The sequence below is a fragment of the Pygocentrus nattereri genome, chromosome 2 (genome assembly GCF_015220715.1).
Source record: "Pygocentrus nattereri isolate fPygNat1 chromosome 2, fPygNat1.pri, whole genome shotgun sequence".
In the NCBI taxonomy this organism is placed as follows: domain Eukaryota; kingdom Metazoa; phylum Chordata; class Actinopteri; order Characiformes; family Serrasalmidae; genus Pygocentrus; species Pygocentrus nattereri.
The window spans coordinates 1344204-1367405 of record NC_051212.1 but is presented as its reverse complement, the minus strand read 5'-3'; the positions used below and the strand labels follow the sequence as shown (position 1 = coordinate 1367405).

At 42.8% G+C, this 23202-nt stretch overlaps 1 protein-coding gene and 1 pseudogene across 1 annotated transcript in view; one reads left to right on the top strand and one right to left on the bottom strand.

Annotated features, from left to right (window-relative positions):
• Positions 1-10694, bottom strand: part of LOC108443622 (zinc finger protein 850-like) — a 225995-nt gene extending 215301 nt beyond the window's left edge. Inside the window, exons 1-5 of the mRNA XM_037532177.1 lie at positions 10662-10694; positions 8466-8526; positions 7783-7918; positions 6790-6861; positions 3291-5130 (exon numbers count right to left, since the gene is read on the bottom strand). Coding sequence (XP_037388074.1) covers positions 3291-5018 — 1728 coding nt within the window. The 5' untranslated portion in view covers positions 5019-5130; positions 6790-6861; positions 7783-7918; positions 8466-8526; positions 10662-10694. The remainder of the gene's footprint in view (positions 1-3290; positions 5131-6789; positions 6862-7782; positions 7919-8465; positions 8527-10661) is intronic.
• LOC119261773 lies at positions 7549-8475 on the top strand (annotated as a pseudogene).
• Positions 10695-23202: the final 12508 nt, after the last annotated feature.

Below are 23202 nucleotides of genomic sequence, written 5' to 3'. Positions count from 1 at the left end.
CAGTGTGGCTGAAGATTTGAATAAATTGGTGTGAATGGGCTTATTCTGCTATAAAAAGGCTAAATATATCAATAATTGTCTATCACAAAATCTGACACAAATATACAAAATGACCAACTGAGAGTGTATCATAAGTTTATTTGGAATTATTCCACTCAATAGTCACAGTAATTGCAAGGTGGGAGCTACTTCTCTAAATGGGGCTGGTTCTTTATTGCTTTATTGCTCAGTATAAACTTTCTAAAACAGGTCTGCTGTGGGCCACTTGTAGATCACCATGAAAGCATCTGCCTTTAAAGTTTGAGATGATGGGTTTGATTCTGTGTCATAGATGTTGGATGGTTCTGTAGGAATTGTGAGTTAAGTAAGGGTCTTTCTTAAAAATCCAATAATTTGCTGCCTTCTATGATCAGAGACATGAAATTTGTTTATGCTACTACTCTGTCCTAAAATGGTTTGGTTTCTTGTTGCTTTGTTTTAATATTTTTTTTTTTAATTGCATGCAGCTGTACCTCAGATGTCTGTGAGAGCAACCACCTTTAAACTCTAAGGTTGTAGGTTTGAATTCCTGTTATGGATGTTAAACCAAGTTGCATAGATTGTAGCAGATGCATCATCCAGTGGTCTTAATCATAAGAAAAGAAGATATTTTCATATCTACTCAATTCTACAACCAGAGGCCACTACTTAAATCCTCAATAATGTATTTATGAATAGGACATTTTTACCAAGACTTATCAACATTTATCACCCATTCAGTGACCCTACCATTAAAGTGTGCATTACTTTTGCTGAATGCTCTTTTTTAATGTGTCTTTTCCTGTAATATATTAAACTGTCCCACTTCAGGTCCCAGGTGATTGTTGGGCCCAGGAACCTGCAGGATTCTACTGCCATCACAGTTCTGTCCAGGATGGTGAGTGCAGGCAGGGCTGGAGGGCTCTTCCTGAAGTCCACTGTCATCTCCATTGTTTTTGCTGTATTCAGCAAAGCTTGATTCTGATTCTGGTTAAGCCATTTAACAGGGAGACCATTAAAGAAGGAGTTGCACTAAACAAAGTGGAAAAGAATGACGGTGTTGACAAGCATTTCTGCATCAGCACTGCTGCGCAGATGGTGGGGATAAGCAATATTGTTCACATGATAAAATGCAGTATTAGTGAGTGACTTAATATGGAGCTCAAATATAGCTGATTAATTTGAAACCAAGGTTTTTAATCACTCGAGCTGATTTAATAGCTGATCAATCAATACTGGCAGTTGGAGAAGTTGGAAGCAAAAGGTTAAAGGCCTAAGAGAATTCATGCACTCAGTGACTATGTTTACATGCAAAGATTTTTGCCAATACGACTGAATACAATCGGATTACAGATTCAGACTGAGGTGTTTATATGCTCATTCTATTTAACAGTCTGATGAAAAATCTTCATTTACATTTTCACTACAAGTAACCTGATGCAAAATGATGTGTGGAGTACCACTTAGAGTAAACATTACCATGACAGTGAACATCACATGAGGTCCAGTCAGCATGCTTGTGTTTTTAATTGCTTTAAAGTGATGTCAGACTCAGAAAAAGTCCTTCACATGTACTTATAAAGAAAGCGATGAGAGGAAGATGTGTTCTGAGATACATAAACTGGATGTCTGTCCCACCGCCATTTTTTAAAGATCAGAGCATAAACTTCTTCTCCTTTGCTGACCAGTTTCTGCTCCACCATGTTGAATGTTATAAACCTTTCACTATGACGCGACACACATGCGCAGTACGTACGTAGACGTTCCGATAGGGAACATAATCGGATTCAGGCTATTACATGGCTATTAATCTTCTGTTTAATGGATTATTTAGAGGTTTACCCACCTTGTTCAATCGGATAGAATTTGTATTCTGAATGGCCTCAATCGGACTAAACTATTCTGATTGAGGTGTTCACATGGACATATTCTATTTCAATTGAGCTAGTAGTCGGATTATTAATGGATTATTAGGCTGCATGTAAAGGTGGCTAGTGACAGGGATGAAACTAGGTGGATGCATTGCTGTATCTCTACACTGGCACTGAAATCTCAGATCATGCTTTCAAATGATCTGACCCCAAAGTGAAACGATTATGTAATAAAGACGGGTCGAAGGACAGAATCTTGAGACACTCCTCATAACAAGACGAGCAATGTCTAAAGACTAAAGTCTGGAAATGCCACGCCATGGTTTAAAGTGTTGGAAGATGTCCCATGTTTCAATTCAGCAAAAACATGTCTAGATTTTTCTGAGGAATCAGACCATTAATTATTGAAGTCTTACGATTGAAGTCTTGGAGCATATGTTCAGAAGGACCATTTAGCAAGATTAATGGCTAAAATTTTGGAGGAGGCAGGTATGTGTGCATCCAGTTTGCAAAACAATTGAAGAAGACATTTAATTCCATGTGCGTTTGTATTGATCCTAGAAGTTAACTTGTGTACTTGTACAGATATAGATATAGGCTAGGGATAGGTCTCTGACAAATAGTTAGAAGTGGTGGAGATCAGTGGCTGAGTGTGATCTCTGAGCTGTTTTTTTTCCCGTATGTACATGCAGTCACTAAAGTAGCTTTCTATCATTTGAGATATATCATTAAAGTTTGACCTTTTCTATGTTCATGTATTTGTTACAAGCAGACTTGACTACTGCAATGCCCTTCTTACTAGACTTCCTAAGTTTACATCTGTTACAACTTGTACAAAATGCAGCAGCGCGCATACTAAAAAAACAAACAAACAAACAGATCACATAACTCCCATTTTAAAATAACTACGTTGGCTGCCTGTATCATTCAGGATAGACTGTAAAGTTCTGCTACTAGTTCTGAGAGCTCTAAATGACTTTTAGCATCTGCTTACATCACAGTGTCTGTTTATGTTCCAGCTCATAATACAAGATCTGCAGACAGTGGCTTCAGCACAGCAGAGCTGGTTGAGGAACTGAATCATGGCTCTTCATGCTTCTCAGAAGACGAAATTTGAAAACAGCAGTTTCTCTTCAACTTTGACTGCTTGGACAGGTGGTTGTTTGAATAAGTCAGAGACTCCATGCTTGAGAGGAGGCTTGGGTGTATATTGAGAATGTCTTCTCACAAAGACTTAAAATCTTTGATCGAACAATGATGATTCATTTTTTTTTCTCTAAAAGACATCAAAATCATGTGTGCATATTAAAATCTAAACTAAAGCTTTCCCCCACACTCTATGGAGTGATGAAGTTTCTCTCCCATGTGAATGTGCTGGTGTTTCTTGAGGGCACCACTTGCTCTAAAACTCTTTCCACACTCTGAGCACTGATACGGTTTCTCTCCTGTGTGAATGCGCTGGTGCGTTCGGAGGCTACTCTGTTGACTGAAACTCTTCCCACACTCTGAGCACTGATACGGTTTCTCTCCTGTGTGAATGCGCTGGTGAGTCTTGAGAGCACCACTTTCTCTAAAACTCTTTCCACACTCTGAGCACTGATATGGTTTCTCTCCTGTGTGAATGCGCTGGTGTTTCTTGAGGGCACCAATTTCTCTAAAACTCTTCCCACACTCCAAGCATTGACACGGTTTCTCTCCTGTGTGAATGCGCTGGTGATTTCGAAGATTACTCTGTTGTCTGAAACTCTGTCCACACTCTGAGCAGTGATACGGTTTCTTTCCTGTGTGAATGCGCTGGTGATTTAGGAGATTACTCTGTTGACTGAAACTCTGTCCACACTCTGAGCAGTGATACAGTTTTTCTCCTGTGTGAATGCGCTGGTGATTCTTGAGGGAGCCACTTTCTCTAAAACTCTTTCCACACTCTAAGCAGTGATACAGTTTCTCTCCAGTGTGAATGCGCTGGTGTCTCTTGAGGGCACCACTTTCTCTAAAACTCTTTCCACACTCTAAGCAGTGATACAGTTTTTCTCCTGTGTGAATGCGCTGGTGAGTTTTGAGAGCACTCTGTTGACGGAACCTCTTCCCACACTCTGAGCATTGATACGGTTTCTCTCCTGTGTGAATGCGCTGGTGATTTAGGAGTTTACATTGTTGACTGAACCTCTTCCCACACTCTGAGCAGTGATACGGTTTCTCTCCTGTGTGAATGCGCTGGTGTGTTCGAAGATTACTCTGTTGATTGAAACTCTTCCCACACTCTAAGCAGTGATATAGTTTCTCTCCTGTGTGAATGCGCTGGTGTTTTCGAAGATTACTCTGTTGAATGAAACTCTTCCCACAGTCTGAGCAGTGACACAGTTTCTCTCCTGTGTGAATGCGCTGGTGTTTTCGGAGACTACACTGTTGATTAAAACTCTTTCCACACTCTGAACAGTGATACAGTTTCTCTCCAGTGTGAATGCGCTGGTGATTCTTGAGGGAATCAATTTCTCTAAAATTCTTTCCACATACTGAGCAGTGATACAGTTTCTCTCCTGTGTGAATGAGCTGGTGTCTTTGAAGATGACTCTGTGTCGTAAAACTCTTTCCACAGTCAGAGCAGTAATATGGTTTCACTCCTGTGTGAATGCGCTCGTGTTGTTGGAGATTACTCTGTGAACTAAAACTCTTTTCACACTCTGAGCAGTGATAAGGCTTCTCTCCAGAGTGAATGCGCTGGTGTTGTTGGAGACTATTCTGTGTAGTAAAACTTTTTCCACAGTCTGAGCATTGATACGGTTTCTCTCCTGTGTGAACGCGCTGGTGTTTTCGGAGATTACTCTGTTGACTGAACCTCTTCCCACACTCTGAACAACGACACGGTTTCTCTCCTGTGTGAATGCGCTGGTGTCTTCGGAGATGACTCTGTACAATAAAACTCTCTCCACACTCTGAGCACTGATACGGTTTCTCTCCTGTGTGAATGCGCTGGTGTGTTTGGAGACTACTCCGTTTAGTAAAACTCTTTCCACACTCTGAGCAGTGATGAGTTTGTTTTTTGCCTATAATCTTTTGTGTTGGTTTACGTGGCGTGTTCATGTGAAGAGCAGCAGGTATTTTCTGAGTACTGGAGCTTCTGGACGCCATATTCTCACATTCAGTCTTAACTTTCAGCCGTTTTATGACCTGCTTAAATTTTAATTAGACATTTGCAGGCAAACGGTCACCAGGCACAGGAGACTTGCAAAAGGAGATCATTCTGGAGGAGAAAAAGGGGAAAAAATTAACACACTGGTTGATCAGGGATTAAAGCGCTTTTTTGTTTAAAAAAACAAAAAACAACAAAAACAACAGAAAAATTTATTTCTACCGAAGTGCTTTCCCCGTCGTGGGGCAACAGAATCATTTATTTCAATCATAGAGGTTTTTCAAAACATGCAAAAGGTAATCTTCTTATTGCACACTGAACATACACTCACCAGCTACTTTATTAGGTACTCCTATTCAATTGCTTGTTAACACATAGCTAATCAGCCAATCACACGGCCGCAACTCAGTGCATTTAGGCATGTAGAGGTGGTCAAGACAACTTGCTGTAGTGCAGACCAAGCATCAGAATGGGGAAGAAAGGGGATTTAAGGGGCTTTGAACGTGGCATGGTTGTTGGAGCCAGACGGGCTGGTCTGAGTATTTCAGAAACTGCTGATCTGCTGGGATTTTCACGCTCAACCATCTCTAGGGTTTACAGAGAACGGTCCGAAAAAGAGGAACTATCCAGTGAGCGGTCAGTTGTGTGGATGAAAATGCCTTGTTGATATGAGAGGTCAGAGGACAATGGGCAGACTGGTTCCAGATGATAGAAAGGCAACAGGAACTGAAATAACCAACCAGAATCTCTGAGGAACGTTTCCAGCACCTTGTTGAAAGTCTGCCATGAAGAATTAAGGTAGTTCTGAAGACAAAAAGGGGTCCAACCTTTTACTAACAATGTGTACCTAATAAAGTGACCAGTGAGAGTAACATACATACACATGAAAGTAAAGATGTGCTTCACTATGATTACAGATGGCCAAAATTCTAATAAGACCACACAAACATAGACCATACAAACAGAGAGATACAATTGCAATTCTCCTTGAAATTGTAAATGACCTCATGATCAGTGAAATGCTCAAAATCCTTTCCATTCTGGCTTTATTAGATCTTAACTAAAAAAAATTTAATCTAATGTTTTAATGACGGGTAGGTCTCTTTGGAAGAGTTTTAGAATGGTTTAAATGATATTTAGGTAATAGGCAGTTCACGGTTTCAATGGGAAATTATTCATAAAAATGATTTGTCATTTCTTGCCTCAAGGCTCGTTTTAGAGCCTTTTCTTTTCTCTTTGTACATTCTATTTCTAAGGAATGTCATCAGAAAAGAGAATATAAATTTTCATAGGTGTGTCTGATATTTTTCAGTGGATGTCGGGAAAATGTTTTGCAATTAAATCATGAAAAAACAAAATATTGATCATTGTACCCTCATGCTTAAAGAGAAACTTCACTTTCTGGCTTCATATTTGAAACCTGAAGTACAAAACCTGGGCATGATCTTAGATTCTCTGTCCTTTAACCCACATGTAAACGCAGACATTAAGTAGCCTTTTATTATTTGAGAAACATCGCTAAAGATATGGACGCAGAGAAACTTGGTCATGTATTTGTTACAAGCAGAGTTGATCACTGTAATGATCTTCTCACTGAACTTCCTAAGAAAACAAGCAACTTATCCTTTATAACTCATACAAAATGTAGCAGCACAGATCCTAACAAAAAACAAAAGATATTTCAAAAGAACTGCAGTGGCTACTGACATCATTCAGAAAAGATTTTAAAGTACTGCTTGTTTCTAAGGCTCTAAATTGCCTAGCACCCACCTGTATCACAGAATGTCTCTGGTTATGTTGCAGCATGTGATCTTGGATCTGCAGATACTGACCTGCAAACACCTATAAAATACAGAAAACATGGAGAGGCCTCATTCCATTATTATGCTTCTAAACTGTGGAACTCAATTCCACCTTTTTTTAGACAGTCAAGCTCATACTCACTTTTAAGAAGCATCTAATAACATAACTTTTTAATGTTGCATTTAAAACTCTACATTTTGTGGTATTTGTCTTTTAACAATCTGGGTAGTTTCTTATATGACTCTAAAATAACACTTAAAATTAAAGATTTGTACAATTATATCACATGTGAGCTGCCCCCAGCATAAGAAGTGCTATATCAATTTACCAGGTTAAAGCCACAAATACTGCAGCTACTCCCAAACCAGCTAAACATCATAATCAAGATAAAACAGTCAAAGAGTATTCTCACTAACTTGTTCATAACAAATGACCAGATGTCTAAATAAATTAATAGTATTTGGTGTACAGTCTACTTGTAGTAGGCCTCTTGGCGTGGATACTGTTTGAAAGGAAAACGTGTTCATCTAGTTTTATTTAAACTACTTTTATTTTGTGAGATTTTTAAGAATGTTATGGCACATGTGTGGTTTTAGTGATGCTCTATTTCTCTAATATTACTCACAATTAATTACAACCATCAACCTACAAGTCACTTCTTCCCTCATTGGATTCATGAGACCCCCTGGAAAGGACTCAATTAAACCGATGAAATAACGTATCAGTATGGCAGACCGCGAGTTTTGCTCTGAATGTAGCATATCCAGTTATGCTTCTCTCTCAGTCTCTAGTGACACTAATTCTAGCTTTGCTTGTGAGAAGTGTACTTTAGTTAAATGTTCAACTGAGAAGATTATAAAGTTAGAGCCGCATCCTGAAGTTAGAAAAAAGCAGGGCAAGTCAGCAGGTCTCAGACTCGCTGTTAGAAGCTCCAGGTGAGACAGGGAGAGTGAGCAGGACCTCAACTCCAGCAGCAGAGCGGTTGGGTGGGGTCTCGGCGGTGTAGTAGTTAAAGCTACCCCACCCGAGCACCACTCATCTCGCATTCACATGTCCAACAGGTTTGCCCCACTCAGTGAAACACCCTCTGAGATGCCTGTTGAAAGATCACTGGTTAGTGGTGATTTTATTTTATGGCATGTGAAAACAGCTTCCCCCTTAGAGGCGCCAATATCGGTTAAGTGTATACCAGGAGCCAGGCCGCCAGACATTAGGACAAACGTGAAGCTGCTAGCTAATCGTAGATATTCAAGGATAGTTATTTATGTGGGTACAAATGATGTTTGTCTGCGGCAGTCAGAAATAACTAAAGACAACCTTAAAGAGTTGTAAATTAGCTCAGACCATGTCTGGTGCCATAATATTCTCTGGCCCCATCCCAGTTCGACATGACGCCGAAATCTACAGCAGGTTATGGCCGCTGAACTGCTGGTTGTCCAGGTGGTGCTGATAAAACAATGTGGGATTTGTAGAAAATTTACTTCTGAGGGCAAGTCTGGTCTCTTGAGTCTGGAGGTTATCCATCCCTCACGGGAGGGTGTTGCTCTTGTTTCTTGTAGCATAGCTCATACTCTCTCAGATAGCTGTCAGTGTAGGACAGTTGTGGGTCGAGGCCAGGCAGCAGATAAACAGGCTAAACCAACCCTCTGCTAGCTGTCTTGAGACACCAATAAGGTTCCACCCAATTGAGACGGTGTTCATTCCCTGAATAAAACAAAGCATCAAAAATCCTCAAAAATTTGCTCTAGTGACTTCATTAATATCAGACCAATTATACCAGTTTGCAGTGACAGCACCTTTGATCTAAAACTAGGACTGCTTAACATAAGATCACTCCCATCCAAAGCCGTTTTGTAAATTAAATTATTACCGTGATTTCCTGTGAGGCACAGAGCATAAACGTGGATTAGATTAGTAGATAATACTCTAAATGAAGCTTCCCACCCCCCCACACAGTCTACAGTGGAGGTATAGCAACCATCCATACTAAAACTTTAGGCGTGAGCCAGAAAGTAGAACACTTTTGAAGTTCTCTTTCTTAATATACGTAGCCATTCTCCGTCAGTGCAAAGCAATCTTTAATCATTATTTAATTTCATATGTAATACACGTTCATCACCAGCATGTTAAGCAGACTATAACTTCCTCCACAGCTGGTAGCTTTATTAGAAAGGCTCACCAGCGTGTGATCAAAACTGCCCAGTCCATCTCAGGAGCAGCCGTCCCCTCACTACAGGACATTTCTCACACCGGGGTCATCAGGAGGGCCCACAACATCATCAGGGACAGTGCACACCCCCCCAGCACAGACTCTTCACACTCCTACCTTCAGGCAGACGCTACAGGAGTGTGAAGTCCAGGACTATAAGACTGACGTCCGTTACTGCGCAGGACGCTGCCGTTTACGTCCGTTACAGCACAGGACGCTGCCGTTTACGTCCGTTACTGCACAGAACGCTGCCGTTTACGTCCGTTACTGCGCACTGCGCTACCGTTTACGTCCGTTACTGCACAGGACGCTGCCGTTTACGTCCATTACTGCGCACGACGCTGCCGTTTACGTCCGTTACTGCACAGGACGCTGCCGTTTACGTCCGTTACTGCGCACGACGCTGCCGTTTACGTCCGTTACTGCACAGGACGCTGCCGTTTACGTCCGTTACTGCGCACGACGCTGCCGTTTACGTCCGTTACTGCGCACGACGCTGCCGTTTACGTCCGTTACTGCACAGGACGCTGCCGTTTACGTCCGTTACTGCGCACAGCGCTGCCGTTTACGTCCGTTACTGCACAGGACGCTGCCGTTTACGTCCGTTACTGCGCACGACGCTGCCGTTTACGTCCGTTACTGCGCACGACGCTACAGTTTACGTCCGTTACTGCGCACAGCGCTGCCGTTTACGTCTGTTACTGCGCACGACGCTACAGTTTACGTCCGTTACTGCGCACAGCGCTGCCGTTTACGTCCGTTACTGCACAGGACGCTGCCGTTTACGTCCGTTACTGCGCACGACGCTGCCGTTTACGTCCGTTACTGCGCACGACGCTACAGTTTACGTCCGTTACTGCGCACAGCGCTGCCGTTTACGTCTGTTACTGCGCACGACGCTACAGTTTACGTCCGTTACTGCGCACGACGCTGCCGTTTACGTCCGTTACTGCACAGGACGCTGCCGTTTACGTCCGTTACTGCGCACGACGCTGCCGTTTACGTCCGTTACTGCGCACGACGCTACAGTTTACGTCCGTTACTGCGCACAGCGCTGCCGTTTACGTCTGTTACTGCGCACGACGCTACAGTTTACGTCCGTTACTGCGCACAGCGCTGCCGTTTACGTCCGTTACTGTGCACAGCGCTACCGTTTACGTCCGTTACTGTTCAGTATAAACTCTCGAAACTGAGTCTTCCCGTTTTTACCGGCACAGCAGACACACACAGGAGTTACCGACTAGGCATGGAGTTTTACACGCGTTCAGCGCAGATTTAGCGCTGAAAACTAGTGCAACTCTTAGGAACTGTGGACCAGGAAACACACAGACGCAGAGAACGCGCCCCTCGCAGGAGAACCAGGATTAAATCTAGAAGGTATCTGGAGTGACTGCGGTCTATCAGTCCTCTCTCCTCCTCGCGCTAAAGCCAGTCTGAGCCACGTGATCTCCTGCCCACCCGCTCCCACAGAAGCGCTCCGTTTGGACCGTAAACCAGCTACAACAACCAGAAACTGCGTCGACAGAAAGTGGAACTGCCGCAAAGTCCTTAAAGAAGCAGCATCTATCTAATGACCATCACTAAGACTGACTGAACTACAGCTGCGTTACAGGAATACACGGATCTTCACCTTCAGCAGATCAGCTCCTGTTTCCCTCCGATCCCGCAGAGCGCTGCTGCTTCTTCTCTTAGTCTTTGGAGAACCACCGTTACAGAGCTAGCGCCCCCAATTGGCGTCATCACGGTGGATCTGGGGGCGTTTTTTTCTAACCCTTTCAAAGTGAACTGGTCGAGATGTTTGCAGAGTGCAAACTCCATGCGGTACCTCATCCCCCAACATCTTTTAGGAATATTGGTGGTCCAGATCTACTTTTGAGATCACTAGATTACCCATAAAGCTCTCTAATTTCCACCAGCAAGCTCTGCTGGCCTGGAAGCTGTGGTACATGCACACCTTTTCTCCTCATAGATCAATACTTTGGAATAATAAATACATTCAAATCAAATGAAACTCATTATTTCTGTCACATTGGCATTTCAAGGGTATTACTGACATAACAGATTCATTTAAGGATAATGGTAGTTTACTTTCTTCTGAAAAATGTTTGAAAAAATTTACTTTTCCTTTCAGTTTTAAGGCGTTTATCTCTGTATACAAAGGTTTGTCATCTGGTGTGTCTCTTTTGATGAAAAGTTATCTTTGCTTTGCTGGCAAAAGCAAAAGGCTCTATATACTGTTATTAATAAAAGTACCATGCAGGTACATGATTCATTTATCAAGGTACAAACAATGTAAAGGTCCCCTTAAAACTCCAACAGTGGTTTTAAGGACTGATTGTGTACCTTAAATAAGTTTTTTTAGTGGAAAAGTAGATATTTATATCTTTTTATAAACCAATGTTTTAAAACAGGACCATGTAACAAAAAGCCCAATTTTTACCTTCAATTGTTTTGTGTAATGTAAATGAATGGATTGCCATGAAAATGGTTTCAAACTAATATTTCAATAATAACTTTCTAAAGAAAACTAATTTCAATATTCCTGTCTGCTGTATGTTATATACTTTAAATGTTATTCATACATTTTTGTTGGAAATAGCCCTAAAATATTTAATTAAGTAGGTTATGTTATCAGAAGTATTAATTTGTTAGCCAGAGTCATTAGTTCAAATTAATTATACAAGTAAGAAAATCACATTTTTGTTCATCAAGAAAAAGTCTAAAAACTACATTTTCATTTTCGTTTTTGAGCATTTTGTGAATTTCTGTATTTCTTGTTAGAAAATAACAAATTTAATTGACATAGGCTTTTAAATATAATTTATACATCTCCCTAAAAGTGCGGTTCTCCTCTCCGACACTGACATAAGAGAGTCCAGCTCCACACCCACAACATCACCGGCCTTGCGGATCAGTTTGTTGAATCTGTTGGCATCTGCCACCCTCAGCCTGCTTTCCCCAGCATGCAACAGCATAGAGGATAGCACTCACCACCACAGACTCATAGAAGATCCTGAGCATAGTCCGGCAGATGTTGAAGGACCAGGAGCAAGACGTGCTATGCCCATGTCAAATATTTTATATGGCCCAATTTTTGCCATCAGGACACAACCACTTCTGCCTGACCAAACAGATTCAATACCTGCCAAAATTGTGGACATAATTGTAAGAATAATGTTAAACAAGAATTATGTCCCATATTCAACAGCAAAAGAATGATACAGCATATATGCATTTCAAAAAACAATATATATAAAAAGTTAAATAAACTAATGAATATTTAGAACATAGTACAATAATTACAATAATTGGACAATTGGTACAATAATTGGACAGAGGTAACTTACTATTCTCAATATCACTTGACACAACAGCTGAACTCCCATCTTTTGGAACAGAAGATGGTCTTTTATCTGCTGGGAAAGGAGATCTCTACTGCTTTGACAGGAGTTTTCTGAATCTCAACTGTAGGGACAGGAGATGTTTTCCTCATGGTTGGGACAGGAGTTTTCTGTATCTCAACTGTAGGGACAGGAGATGTTTTCCTCATGGCTGGGACAGGAGTTGCCTGTATCTCAACTGTAGGGAGAGATGTTTTCCTCATGGCTGGGACAGGAGTTGCCTGTATCTCAAGTGTAAGGACAGATGTTTTCCTCATGGCTGGGACAGGAGATGTCTGTATCTCAACTGCTGGGACAAATGATGTCTGTATCTCAACTGCTGGGACAGATGTTTTCCTCATGGCTGGGACAGGAGATGTCTGTATCTCAACTGCTGGGACAGATGTTTTCCTCATGGCTGGGACAGGAGATGTCTGTATCTCAACTGCTGGGACAGATGCAGATTGTGAAAAAATTTTGAGTTTGAGGCACACGTGTTTTCTCCTCCACAAATGGCACCAAGTGATCAAGATTAATTTTTGGAAATTTCACGCTGTTTTCATCCATTAAATCGGCATCTTTTGCCTTGTAAGAAGGTAACATTAAAGGGACCCAGAAATTCTCTTTCCAACTTTCCCCCTTTTCTCTGCTGACTTCTAATGTTCCTCCTCAGAACCTTTTCCCCAACAGCAAAACTATGCGACACAGCCCTGGAAGCTTCTTTCCTTGCTCTCACTTTGTGCCTTGTAGCTTGCATATTTCTTTTGACTGCCTCATATACTTGGTCCTGCATCTTTATGGCAGGCTGAAGAATTTCTGTCTGGAGTATATCTTCCACTGTTTCATTTACCTTGTCAGTAAAAAAAATAGATATCACATATAACAAAGTGATGCAAAGTTATTGTAGATTTATGGGGAATAACAAGATGACTCGGATATCACTGTATATAAATTCACACTGAAAGATTCAGGTATTTCTGAAAAGTAGCGTGCCTCCCGTCCAAACATAAGGTAAAACAGTGAATACTGTGGTGTTAGTTGTTTTTTGGTTCTGATAGTGAACAGCACAGCATCAAGATATGTGTCCCAATTTGGGGGTTTGTCCTGGCACAGTTTTCCCAGAATCCCAGAATTACACATTGGCACCTTGTTACAATTTTTCTTTGCTATTGGAACATGTATAATTGAGATGCAATTTTACTGTGTTATAAACTAGACTCACTGGCAACTGACATACACTATAGTGTCAAAAGTATCCAAATCACTGAACACAGGTTCCAATCACTTCCATGTCCACAGGTGTATAAAACCAAGCACCTGGGCCTGCAGACTGCTTCTACAAACATTAGTGAAAGAATGGGCCGCTCTCATGAGCTCAGTGAATTCCAGCGTGTTACCGTGATAGGATGCAGCACCTGTGCAACAAGTCCAGTCGTGAAATTTCCTCACTACTAAATATTCCACAGTCCACTGTCAGTGATATTATTACACAGTGGAAGAAGTGACTGGGAACAACAGCGACTCGCTCTGTCAGTGTAAAATAATAGAGCGGGGTCAGCGGATGCTGAGGAGCATAGTGCACAGAGGACTTTTTGCAGTCAATCACTACAGACCTATATAGTGTAGTGTTCCTTTACTCCATTCAACAATGGTCAACGATGAGAAGGACCCACCATACAAACAATTGTTGCTCTCTGGTGGTCTTGTTTATTGATTGCATTGTCATACATGCAAAAACAATCTTACCTTTGAATGGTGCCATTCATCTTTTCCACTAATCCATTAGTTTGAGGATGGTAAGGTGAACACAGGCTGCATTTCACACCAAACAATTCACAGACTTCTCTGTTGATCTGTAAAAAAATAATGTAATTATATGACATTTAAATAATTGCAGTTAGTCAAGCTATAAAGACTTGTCACAACAATTGTTTATATAAACAATATCTTGTCCCAGGTCTGTTGCAAAGGATTTTATTGTACATTAAAAAACATGTTATGCCTAATATTGCTATTACTTTGTCATACTTACATTTTTCAGATTTTCAAATAACCTTTAATAGACAAAGATAAACTGAGAAAATTCAAAAGCAGATTTTAAATGTTGATTTCGTTCATTAAGGGAAAAAGCTGTTCAAACCTACCTGGCATTATGTGAAAAGATAATTGCCTCAGATTAATTAACTGTTATTAACTACATTTTTTGGGAAAGCTGATTCTAATTTCACTACGAACCACAACCAGGCCTGATTACTGCCAGACCTGCAGAATCAAGTAATCACTTAAATAGAACCTGTCTGAAGCAGGTTGTCATGAAGCAGCTAAAATATTTCAAAAAGCAACACATTATGACATGATCTGAAGAAATTCATGAACAGATGAGAAAAACAGTCATTGACATCTATCAGTCTGAAAAAAAGTCATTTCTAAGGCTATGGGACCCCAGAGAACCACAGTGAGGACTATTATTCAGGAGAAAACATGGAACAATGGTGAAAATTCCCAGGAGTAACAGGCCTACCAAAATTGCTCAATGCACAGCGCAGTTCTAAAAGAACCTAGAACAACATCTAAAGAACAGCAGGTCTCACTGGCCTCAGTTAAGGTCAGTGTTACGATCCAATGATAAGAAAGTGATTGGGTGAAAATAGTATCTATGGGAGAGTTCCAAGGCAAAAAACCATGCTGACCAAAAATAACACAAAGGCCCATTTCACATTTACCAACAAACATCTTGATCCCCAGGACTTTGGGAAAATATTCTACTCTTTTTACATTTATATACCACAGGCTCCCAGACCCTGTTCAGAGAAGTGTACTGTTTTCCTTCACTGTAAATCTCCCGTTTAAGAATTGCCCACAAGTTCACAGTTGGGTTCAGGTCAGGTGAGGAAGGGGGCATGTCATAAGTTTCTCATCTTTAATGCCTTTACTGGCTAGCCATGCAGAGGAGTACTTGGATGCATGTTGACGTACTTGGACCTGGGATATCAGTTCTTCAGCCAAGAGAAGTTTGAACTCCAGGTACTGGGAGGTTTTCTTTGCAGGTCGTTGCAAGGTCTGACTGCCTTGTTTGTATTGAATCCAGGAGTTGGTGATGGCCAAATCAGTGAAGTGAAGCATGGTACGAACAGTCCACTTCTTGGTGCGACTGGACATTCTGTAGTAGCTGAGCATGCGATCACACATGTCAACACCCCCCATGTTCTGTTATATTCTGCTACCACTGCAGGTCTTGGGATTTGGACTTGCTTGTTTTCTTTTTTTGGCCATCTGGAACAGGTATCCTGTGGCTCAATCCCATGGGCAGTCGATACCATTACATCAGGTTTGTTGTCCATCCACTTGGTGACTGCAATTTCATGAGGTCTCCGTACAATCATTTCTGATGACCCTCTTCCTTTTTTGCCCAGGACCTTGTCAGCAGTGATGTGACACTCTTTTGGAATTTGATTCTTTGGAATTGTTCCTGTAGCAGGCAGGCCTCTTTCCAGAAGAGCCTCCAAAAGCCTGATGGGGGTAAAATACCAATCAAAGTACACCAGTGTTCCTCTGGAAACTGTCTCAGTCAAACGCAGGACTGCATTTGCACATATTCCCTTTTGCTGGTATTGGTGCCATTTTCTATTCAATAATTTATGCTCATATTTAGTTATTAATATTTGGATATATTTAGTATTTGCATATTACAGAATATTTCTAATTATATTATAACTGCATTACTATATTTATAATTTGTACTTGATTTAATCTGCATTCAGTTTAATGCTTAGAATTTTTAGAATGAATAGCCAATAGGAACTGACGCTGAGCAATGACGTTCCGGAGCTCGCGCATCTATGTATGTAAAAAAGCTGCTGTGTGTTTTGTTATGTGAGAGATCCTCAGTAAAGACGGGGCGAACACACTGTTTTCTACCGTCGTTCAAACTTTAACACGAGTAGACTCGTTCTTTCCGTCTGACTGAGTGGTTATTTGCTTAAATGAAAAGAAAGAAACAGTTAAAACTTTAAGAACAGACATTTAGCCACTACAATAAGTAGAAAACAGTCGCCGAGGGCGAGAGAAGACACGCGGAAAACCCTGGGGAGTTTCACACGCGTTGATCACGCGTTCATGAGGGAAGCGAGCGTGCTTGTGGAGGACTGAGCGCGGTGCACACCTTCGGATATCCAGACGACCTCAGTGATGATGGATGAGTACCAGAATGTCAAATCTGAATGAACAAATAAGCAAAACTTAAGGCTTTACAAGTAATGCTGAAACATGGATGATTGTCAAGTGTAATTGCAGACGCCAAATAACGTGACTTAGTTAACACGCTAATAGTTTGAGAGGTGCTAAGCTGCTAGATAAGAAGCCATACATGACGGTATGAGAAACGTGCTATTGTTAGCAAGTCATATCAGCCCTAAAGAAGCTCACGTTTGCCTCTGGAAATAAAACCTTAAATCTTACTTTGGAAAGCTATATGTTTTAAGATTAAAGGACATCTTATTTGGATTTCAGAGGTTCATAAGAGTTTGCTGAGACTTATCTAACATAAATAGCCAATCAAAATGTCCGAGGATGGAAACAAGATGGAGGGCAATGTCAAGCTAGACACTAAAAGAAGAATCAAGTTAACTCCAAAGGCCTTAGAAGAGAAACTTGATAAGCAAACGACTCTAAGAAAACGTGTTTTAGCACGCCTTGTCTCCAAAGCAGAGGAAATTGAAAATCTTATGACAAATGATTCCAATGCACCTTTAGTAGAGAAGGATCATCTGAGAGAATACTCAAAATTACTGAATGAGTTTATTGAAGTGAATAATACTGTTAGTGAGCTGCTGTCAGAAGAAGAAAGAAAAGCTGACCAGCAGTATTGGAGTGAGCCTAATCTCACCAAGTATGAGAACCTTTTGGTCACATTGGAGCAGTGGATAATAGAAGTAAAACAGCAAGCCAAGGTCGCTCATGAACAGGCAGCCACTGAATATGAGGCTCCTAAGTATGGCGTAATGACACAGCAGGGTGAGCTTGCTGCTGAAGAGCTTGCTGCCGGAGACATGCATCCAGATGACAGTGTTTCCATGGTGCAACAGGAGTATGCTTCAGTCCCAGCACAAAGTGTATGCAGTAAACGCTCAAAGGGATCCAATGCGTCATCTTATGCTTCATCTATGCGTAGAAAAGAGGAAGCTCACCGAGCAGCTTTACTCGCACGTGCTGCCGCACTTGAAAAGAAAGAGGCACTGCAGTTGGAAGAGGCTCAAATAGAAGCACAGTTGAAATTCCAGAAAATTCAGATGAAGACTCAAATGGAGAAGCTAGATTTTGAGACTGCTCTCGCAGAGTCCACAGCAAAGATACGAGTTCTGGAAGAGTATGAGAACATGGAAGATGGGATGAATTCATACCTCAATAAGAACATGTGTGCAGCTACAACCATGCCACGTCCAGATGTTAAACCAACTAGCTATCCTCGAGTTATCCCAGATAACACTGCGTTTCATGTTCCAGCTAGGCACATGCCTTATGTGCATGTGAAGAATGAAAACGAAGATGTTACAGGCACACGTTCTGGTGCAAAGCAAGTCGAACTCGGTGAAGTAATATTGAAACAGAAGGATATCACTGAGATGTTAGTCACACAACAAAGACTAGCCAACCTACCTCAACGAAAAGTCCCTGAATTCAGTGGCGATCCTTTTGAGTTCCTGCCATTCCTGAGGGCGTTCGAGCACATCATTCACAGTCGGACAGACAATGATGCAGATCGTTTGTATTATTTAGAACAATTCACCACAGGTGAGCCAAGAGAATTGGTGAGAAGTTGCCAACACATGAGCGCACAGCAAGGCTACAAGGAGGCAAGAAAGCTCTTGACTTATCACTATGGCAATGAACAGAGAATAGCTGCAGCCTACGTTGAGAAGACTGTCAAATGGCCTCAAATCAAAGCAGAAGATGCTAAGTCACTTCACAGCTTCTCTATCTTTCTCACTGGGTGCAACAATGTTGTAAACGACTTGGAGTACCTAGAGGAGATGAACAGCCCGAGCAACCTTCGCATCATTGTACATAAGTTGCCCTTCAGGCTTCGCGAAAGATGGAGAGTCGTAGCTTTCGACATCCAAGAGAAAGAAGGAAGAAGAGCAGACTTCGCTGATCTTGTAGGGTACATTAACAGACAAGCCAAGATAGCTTCAGATCCACTGTTCGGTGACGTCAAAGACCCTCCTGATGCCAAAGAAAAGTGTAAGTCCAGCGCTAAATCTGCAATGGGTCGACTGAAAAGAACCACTGGCCTTGCTACAAGCGTAACGCCAGCCGATGACTCTTCTGAATCAAGAAAGACTAAGCAGACAAGCAACGCATTTCAAGAGCCATGTCTGTACTGCAACAAGGGGCACACTCTGAGTGCATGCAACAAAATTAGAGGTCTGCCGAACAAAGAAAGAATCGAGATCCTTAAAGGGAAAGGTCTTTGTTTCGGGTGTCTAACTCAAGGGCACATGGGAAAAGATTGCAAAAAGAAAGCCACGTGTGAAATTTGCAGCAAGAAACACCCAACTCTGCTTCACACGAAAAGAGAGGAAGACGGCAACCAAGCAATTGCCAGGCCTGAGAAGTCAAGTGAAGGCTTTTCCAGTGAACGCTCAACTCCACGAGAACAAGTGTCATCCAAGAGTGAACTCTCAGCAGTCACCGGGGCCGGAGGCAGTGACTGTATCCTTTCCATCGTGCCGGTATGCATCAAATCCAAGAAGAGCAACAACACCTTAGAAACGTATGCGTTCATGGACTCAGGAAGTTCAGCAACGTTTTGCTCTGAAAGATTGATGAGACGACTTGGTGTCATCGGTAAGAGGACTCAAGTGCTACTCCGTACCATGGGCCAGGAGAAGCCTGTGTCCTGCTTCGTCCTTTCTGATCTAGAGGTGTGCGCTCTGACAGAGAGCAAGTACATCAGCCTGCCAGATGTGTACACCCACACGGATATACCTGTAACAAGGGAGAATGTTCCTGCAGAGAAAGACCTGGAAAGTTGGCCGTATCTGCGTAACGAAGTGCGGCTACCACAGATTGACGCAGATGTGGAGATGCTCATTGGAATGAACGCTCACTCTGCAATGGAGCCGTGGAAGATAATCCACAGTCAAGACGATGGGCCTTATGCCATAAAGACAACCCTTGGCTGGGTAGTAAATGGCCCTCTGAAGAAAGACAATGACCACAAGCCAAGTCACTTGTCAGTCAGCAGTGTGGACAGCATGCTGTTGCGGCAGTACAATCATGACTTTCCAGAGCAAGCCTGCGAAGAGAAGTCTGAAATGTCGCGAGAAGACATCCAATTCATGCGGTGTGTGACTGAGACAACTAAGAAAATCAATGGACACTACTGCATAGGTATGCCTCTTAGGAACAAAGATGTTGTGATGCCAAACAACAAGTGTGTTGCTGAACAACAAGCATCAAGCCTGAAAAGGAAACTCACTAAGAATTCCAGCTTCCACGACGACTACACAGCCTTTGTGTCAGACTTGCTGAGCAAGGGCTATGCAGTGGAAGTCCCTGCTAACGAGCTCAACCGCAACGATGGCCGAGTATGGTATATTCCCCATCATGGCGTGATCCATCCGCAGAAGGGGAAGTTGCGGGTTGTTTTTGATTGCGCCACTTCTTTCCAAGGGAAGTCACTGAACGAGGAGCTGTTACAGGGGCCGGACCTCACGAATAGTCTGGTTGGAGTCCTGACAAGGTTTCGCCATGACCACATTGCACTCATCTCTGACATTGAGGCAATGTACCATCAGGTGAGAGTCCCTGATGAAGATTCCAATCTTTTGCGATTCCTCTGGTGGCCAGAAGGAGATCTGAACCAGCCTCTGCGTGAGTAAAAGATGGTTGTTCACTTGTTCGGGGCCAAGTCTAGCCCGAGCTGTGCCAACTACGCTTTGCAGCGGACTGCAGAGGATGGGAAAGATAGGTCATCACCGGAGGCAGTAACTACAGTTCTCGAGCACTTTTACGTAGACGACTGTCTTGTCTCAGCATCTGACAAGACGAAAGCTACTTCCTTGACCAAAGACCTCATTACACTCTGTGCAAGCGGAGGATTCCATTTGGCTAAATGGTCTAGTAACAGCCGGGAATAATTGTCATCACTTCCCGAAAATGAGCGTGCAAAGGAGATCAAGAATCTAGATCTGGACAGGGATAAGTTACCCATGGAGAGGGCACTAGGAGTAGACTGGTGCATAGAATCAGATTCCTTTAAGTTCCGCATCTTTGTGAAGAACATGCCTGTCACCAGAAGGGGTATCCTATCAATCGTAAGTTCAATTTACGACCCCCTTGGTTTCCTGTCGCCGTTCATTCTTCTTGCCAAGACCATTTTGCAGAATCTCTGTCGAATGAAACTTACCTGGGATGATGAGATTCCTGAAGACTTAGCAAACAGATGGTGTGCCTGGCTGTCTGACTTGAGCCAGTTCGCCAGCTTCTCTGTCAAGAGGTGCATCAAACCTGAGGGATTTGGTCCTGTAGTGTCAGCACAGCTGCACCATTTCTCTGATGCTAGTGAGAAGGGCTATGGCGTTGTCAGCTACATTCGCATCAAGAACAGCCACGGTCAAGTCCATTGCTCATTTCTTCTGGGAAAATCCAGAGTGACGCCGCTCAAGCCAGTCACCGTGCCACGTCTCGAGCTGACAGCAGCTACCATTGTGGTGAAAATGGACAAGCTTATGAAGCGAGAACTTCGGATGGACCTCAAAGACTCTGTGCTATGGACTGATAGCACCACTGTCCTCCGATATATTGATAATGACGGCGCACGCTTTAAAACCTTTGTGGCAAATAGAGTGTCAACAATTAGAGAGAACACAAGGCCAACACAGTGGAGATATGTCAGCACGTCTTCTAACCCAGCTGACCATGCATCACGAGGAATGAAGGCAGAGTACTTCATGAAGTGTCAGCATTGGATTGAAGGACCTGACTTCCTTGCCAAGGATGAGTCTCACTGGCCAGTCTTATCAGAGTTCTCAAGAGAGATAAGTGATGACGATGCTGAGGTGAAGCGCAAGATCACTGTGAACATCGTCAATGCCAGCAATCCAAGCACAGATCCTCTCTTCAAGCTGATTCATCATTAGTCCAGCTGGCTCAGGCTGAGGAAGGCCGTTGCCTGGATGTTGAGGCTGAAGGAGCTGCTTAGAAATCGGTGCGAAAGAAGGAAAGTCTTTGAGTCCCAAACCCAGTCTCCAGTCAGTCAAGATGTGAAACCCAAGATCGTTGAAGACCACATGCAGAAGTGGAAATCTGGCTTAAAAGGAACCCATCCGACTGTCAAGGACATCAGGAGAGCAGAAACTGCTATCATCCAGTTCAGCCAAAGGCAAACCTTCCATGAAGAGCTTTGTGCACTGCAAAAGGGTGATAAGATCAGGAGAAGCAGTTTCATTGTGAAATTGGATCCTTTCCTCCAAGACGGTGTCCTCCGGGTTAGTGGAAGACTGCACCATGCAGCCTTGCCGGAACACACAAGGCATCCGGCTATTCTAGCCAAGAACCATCATGTCACAACTCTCATCATAAGGAATGCGCATGAGGAGATCGGACATGGAGGGAGGAACCACACCCTCGCTCGGCTGAGACAAAGGGTCTGGATATGCAAAGGGAATGCAGCGGTGAGAAGTGTGCTTTCAAGGTGCGTGAAATGCTGGAAGAGTCAAGCTGCTGTTGATGAACAGAAGATGGCGAATCTACCACCAGACCATCTTCAGCCAGACCACCCACCGTTCACCAACGTCGGCGTAGACTATTTCGGCCCCTTTGAAGCCAAGCGTGGACGAGCACGAGTTAAGCGCTACGGAGTCTTATTTACTTGCCTTACAGTCAGAGCCATCCACATTGAAATTGCACATTCATTGGACACAGATTCTTGTATAAACGCAGTAAGGCGTTTCATAGCAAGACGAGGACAAGTGAAAGTTATGAGATCCGATAACGGTACTAACCTAGTAGCTGCAGAACATGAGCTTCGCAAAGCAATGAAGGAATGGAATCAAGCCCAGATCTCTGAAGCTCTGCTGCAGAAGGGAGTTACCTGGATCTTCAACCCGCCTGCTGGGTCGCACCACGGCAGGATCTGGGAGCGCCAAATAAGAACAGTGCGCAAAGTACTTAACAATGTCCTGAAGCTCCAGTCACTTGACGACGAATGTCTGTACACTGTAATGTGTGAAGTGGAAGCAGTGATCAACAGCAGACCACTTACCAAGTCGTCAGATGATGTCGACGACCTCGAGCCACTGACGCCGAATCATCTTCTTCTGCTCAAGGGTAAGCCAGCACTCCCTCCGGGCATATTTCAGAAAGAGGATCTATACTGTAGACGAAGATGGAGGCAGGTGCAGTATATCTCCGACATCTTTTGGAAGCGATGCTCTAGAGAATACTTGCCCCTCCTACAAGAATGGCAGAAGTGGCTGGAAAAGAAGAGAAACGTGAAAGAGGGGACGTCGTACTCATCGTGGATGAAAGGGCTCCAAGAGGGTCCTGGTTGATGGGAAAGGTGGAGAAGACCATTCCCGACGCCCAAGGGTTTGTTCGTTGGGTCCTCGTGAAAACGAAGACCAACACCCTTGAGAGACCCATTGACAAGTTGTGTCTTTTGCTGGAGATGGAAGAATATCATGGACAATGAAAGACATTTTTGTTCAGTTAACTATTTTCTAAATAGTGTGATTTAAACTAGTTTATGTTAGTTTAGGCCTTAGTACAATTACTTAATGGGGATTT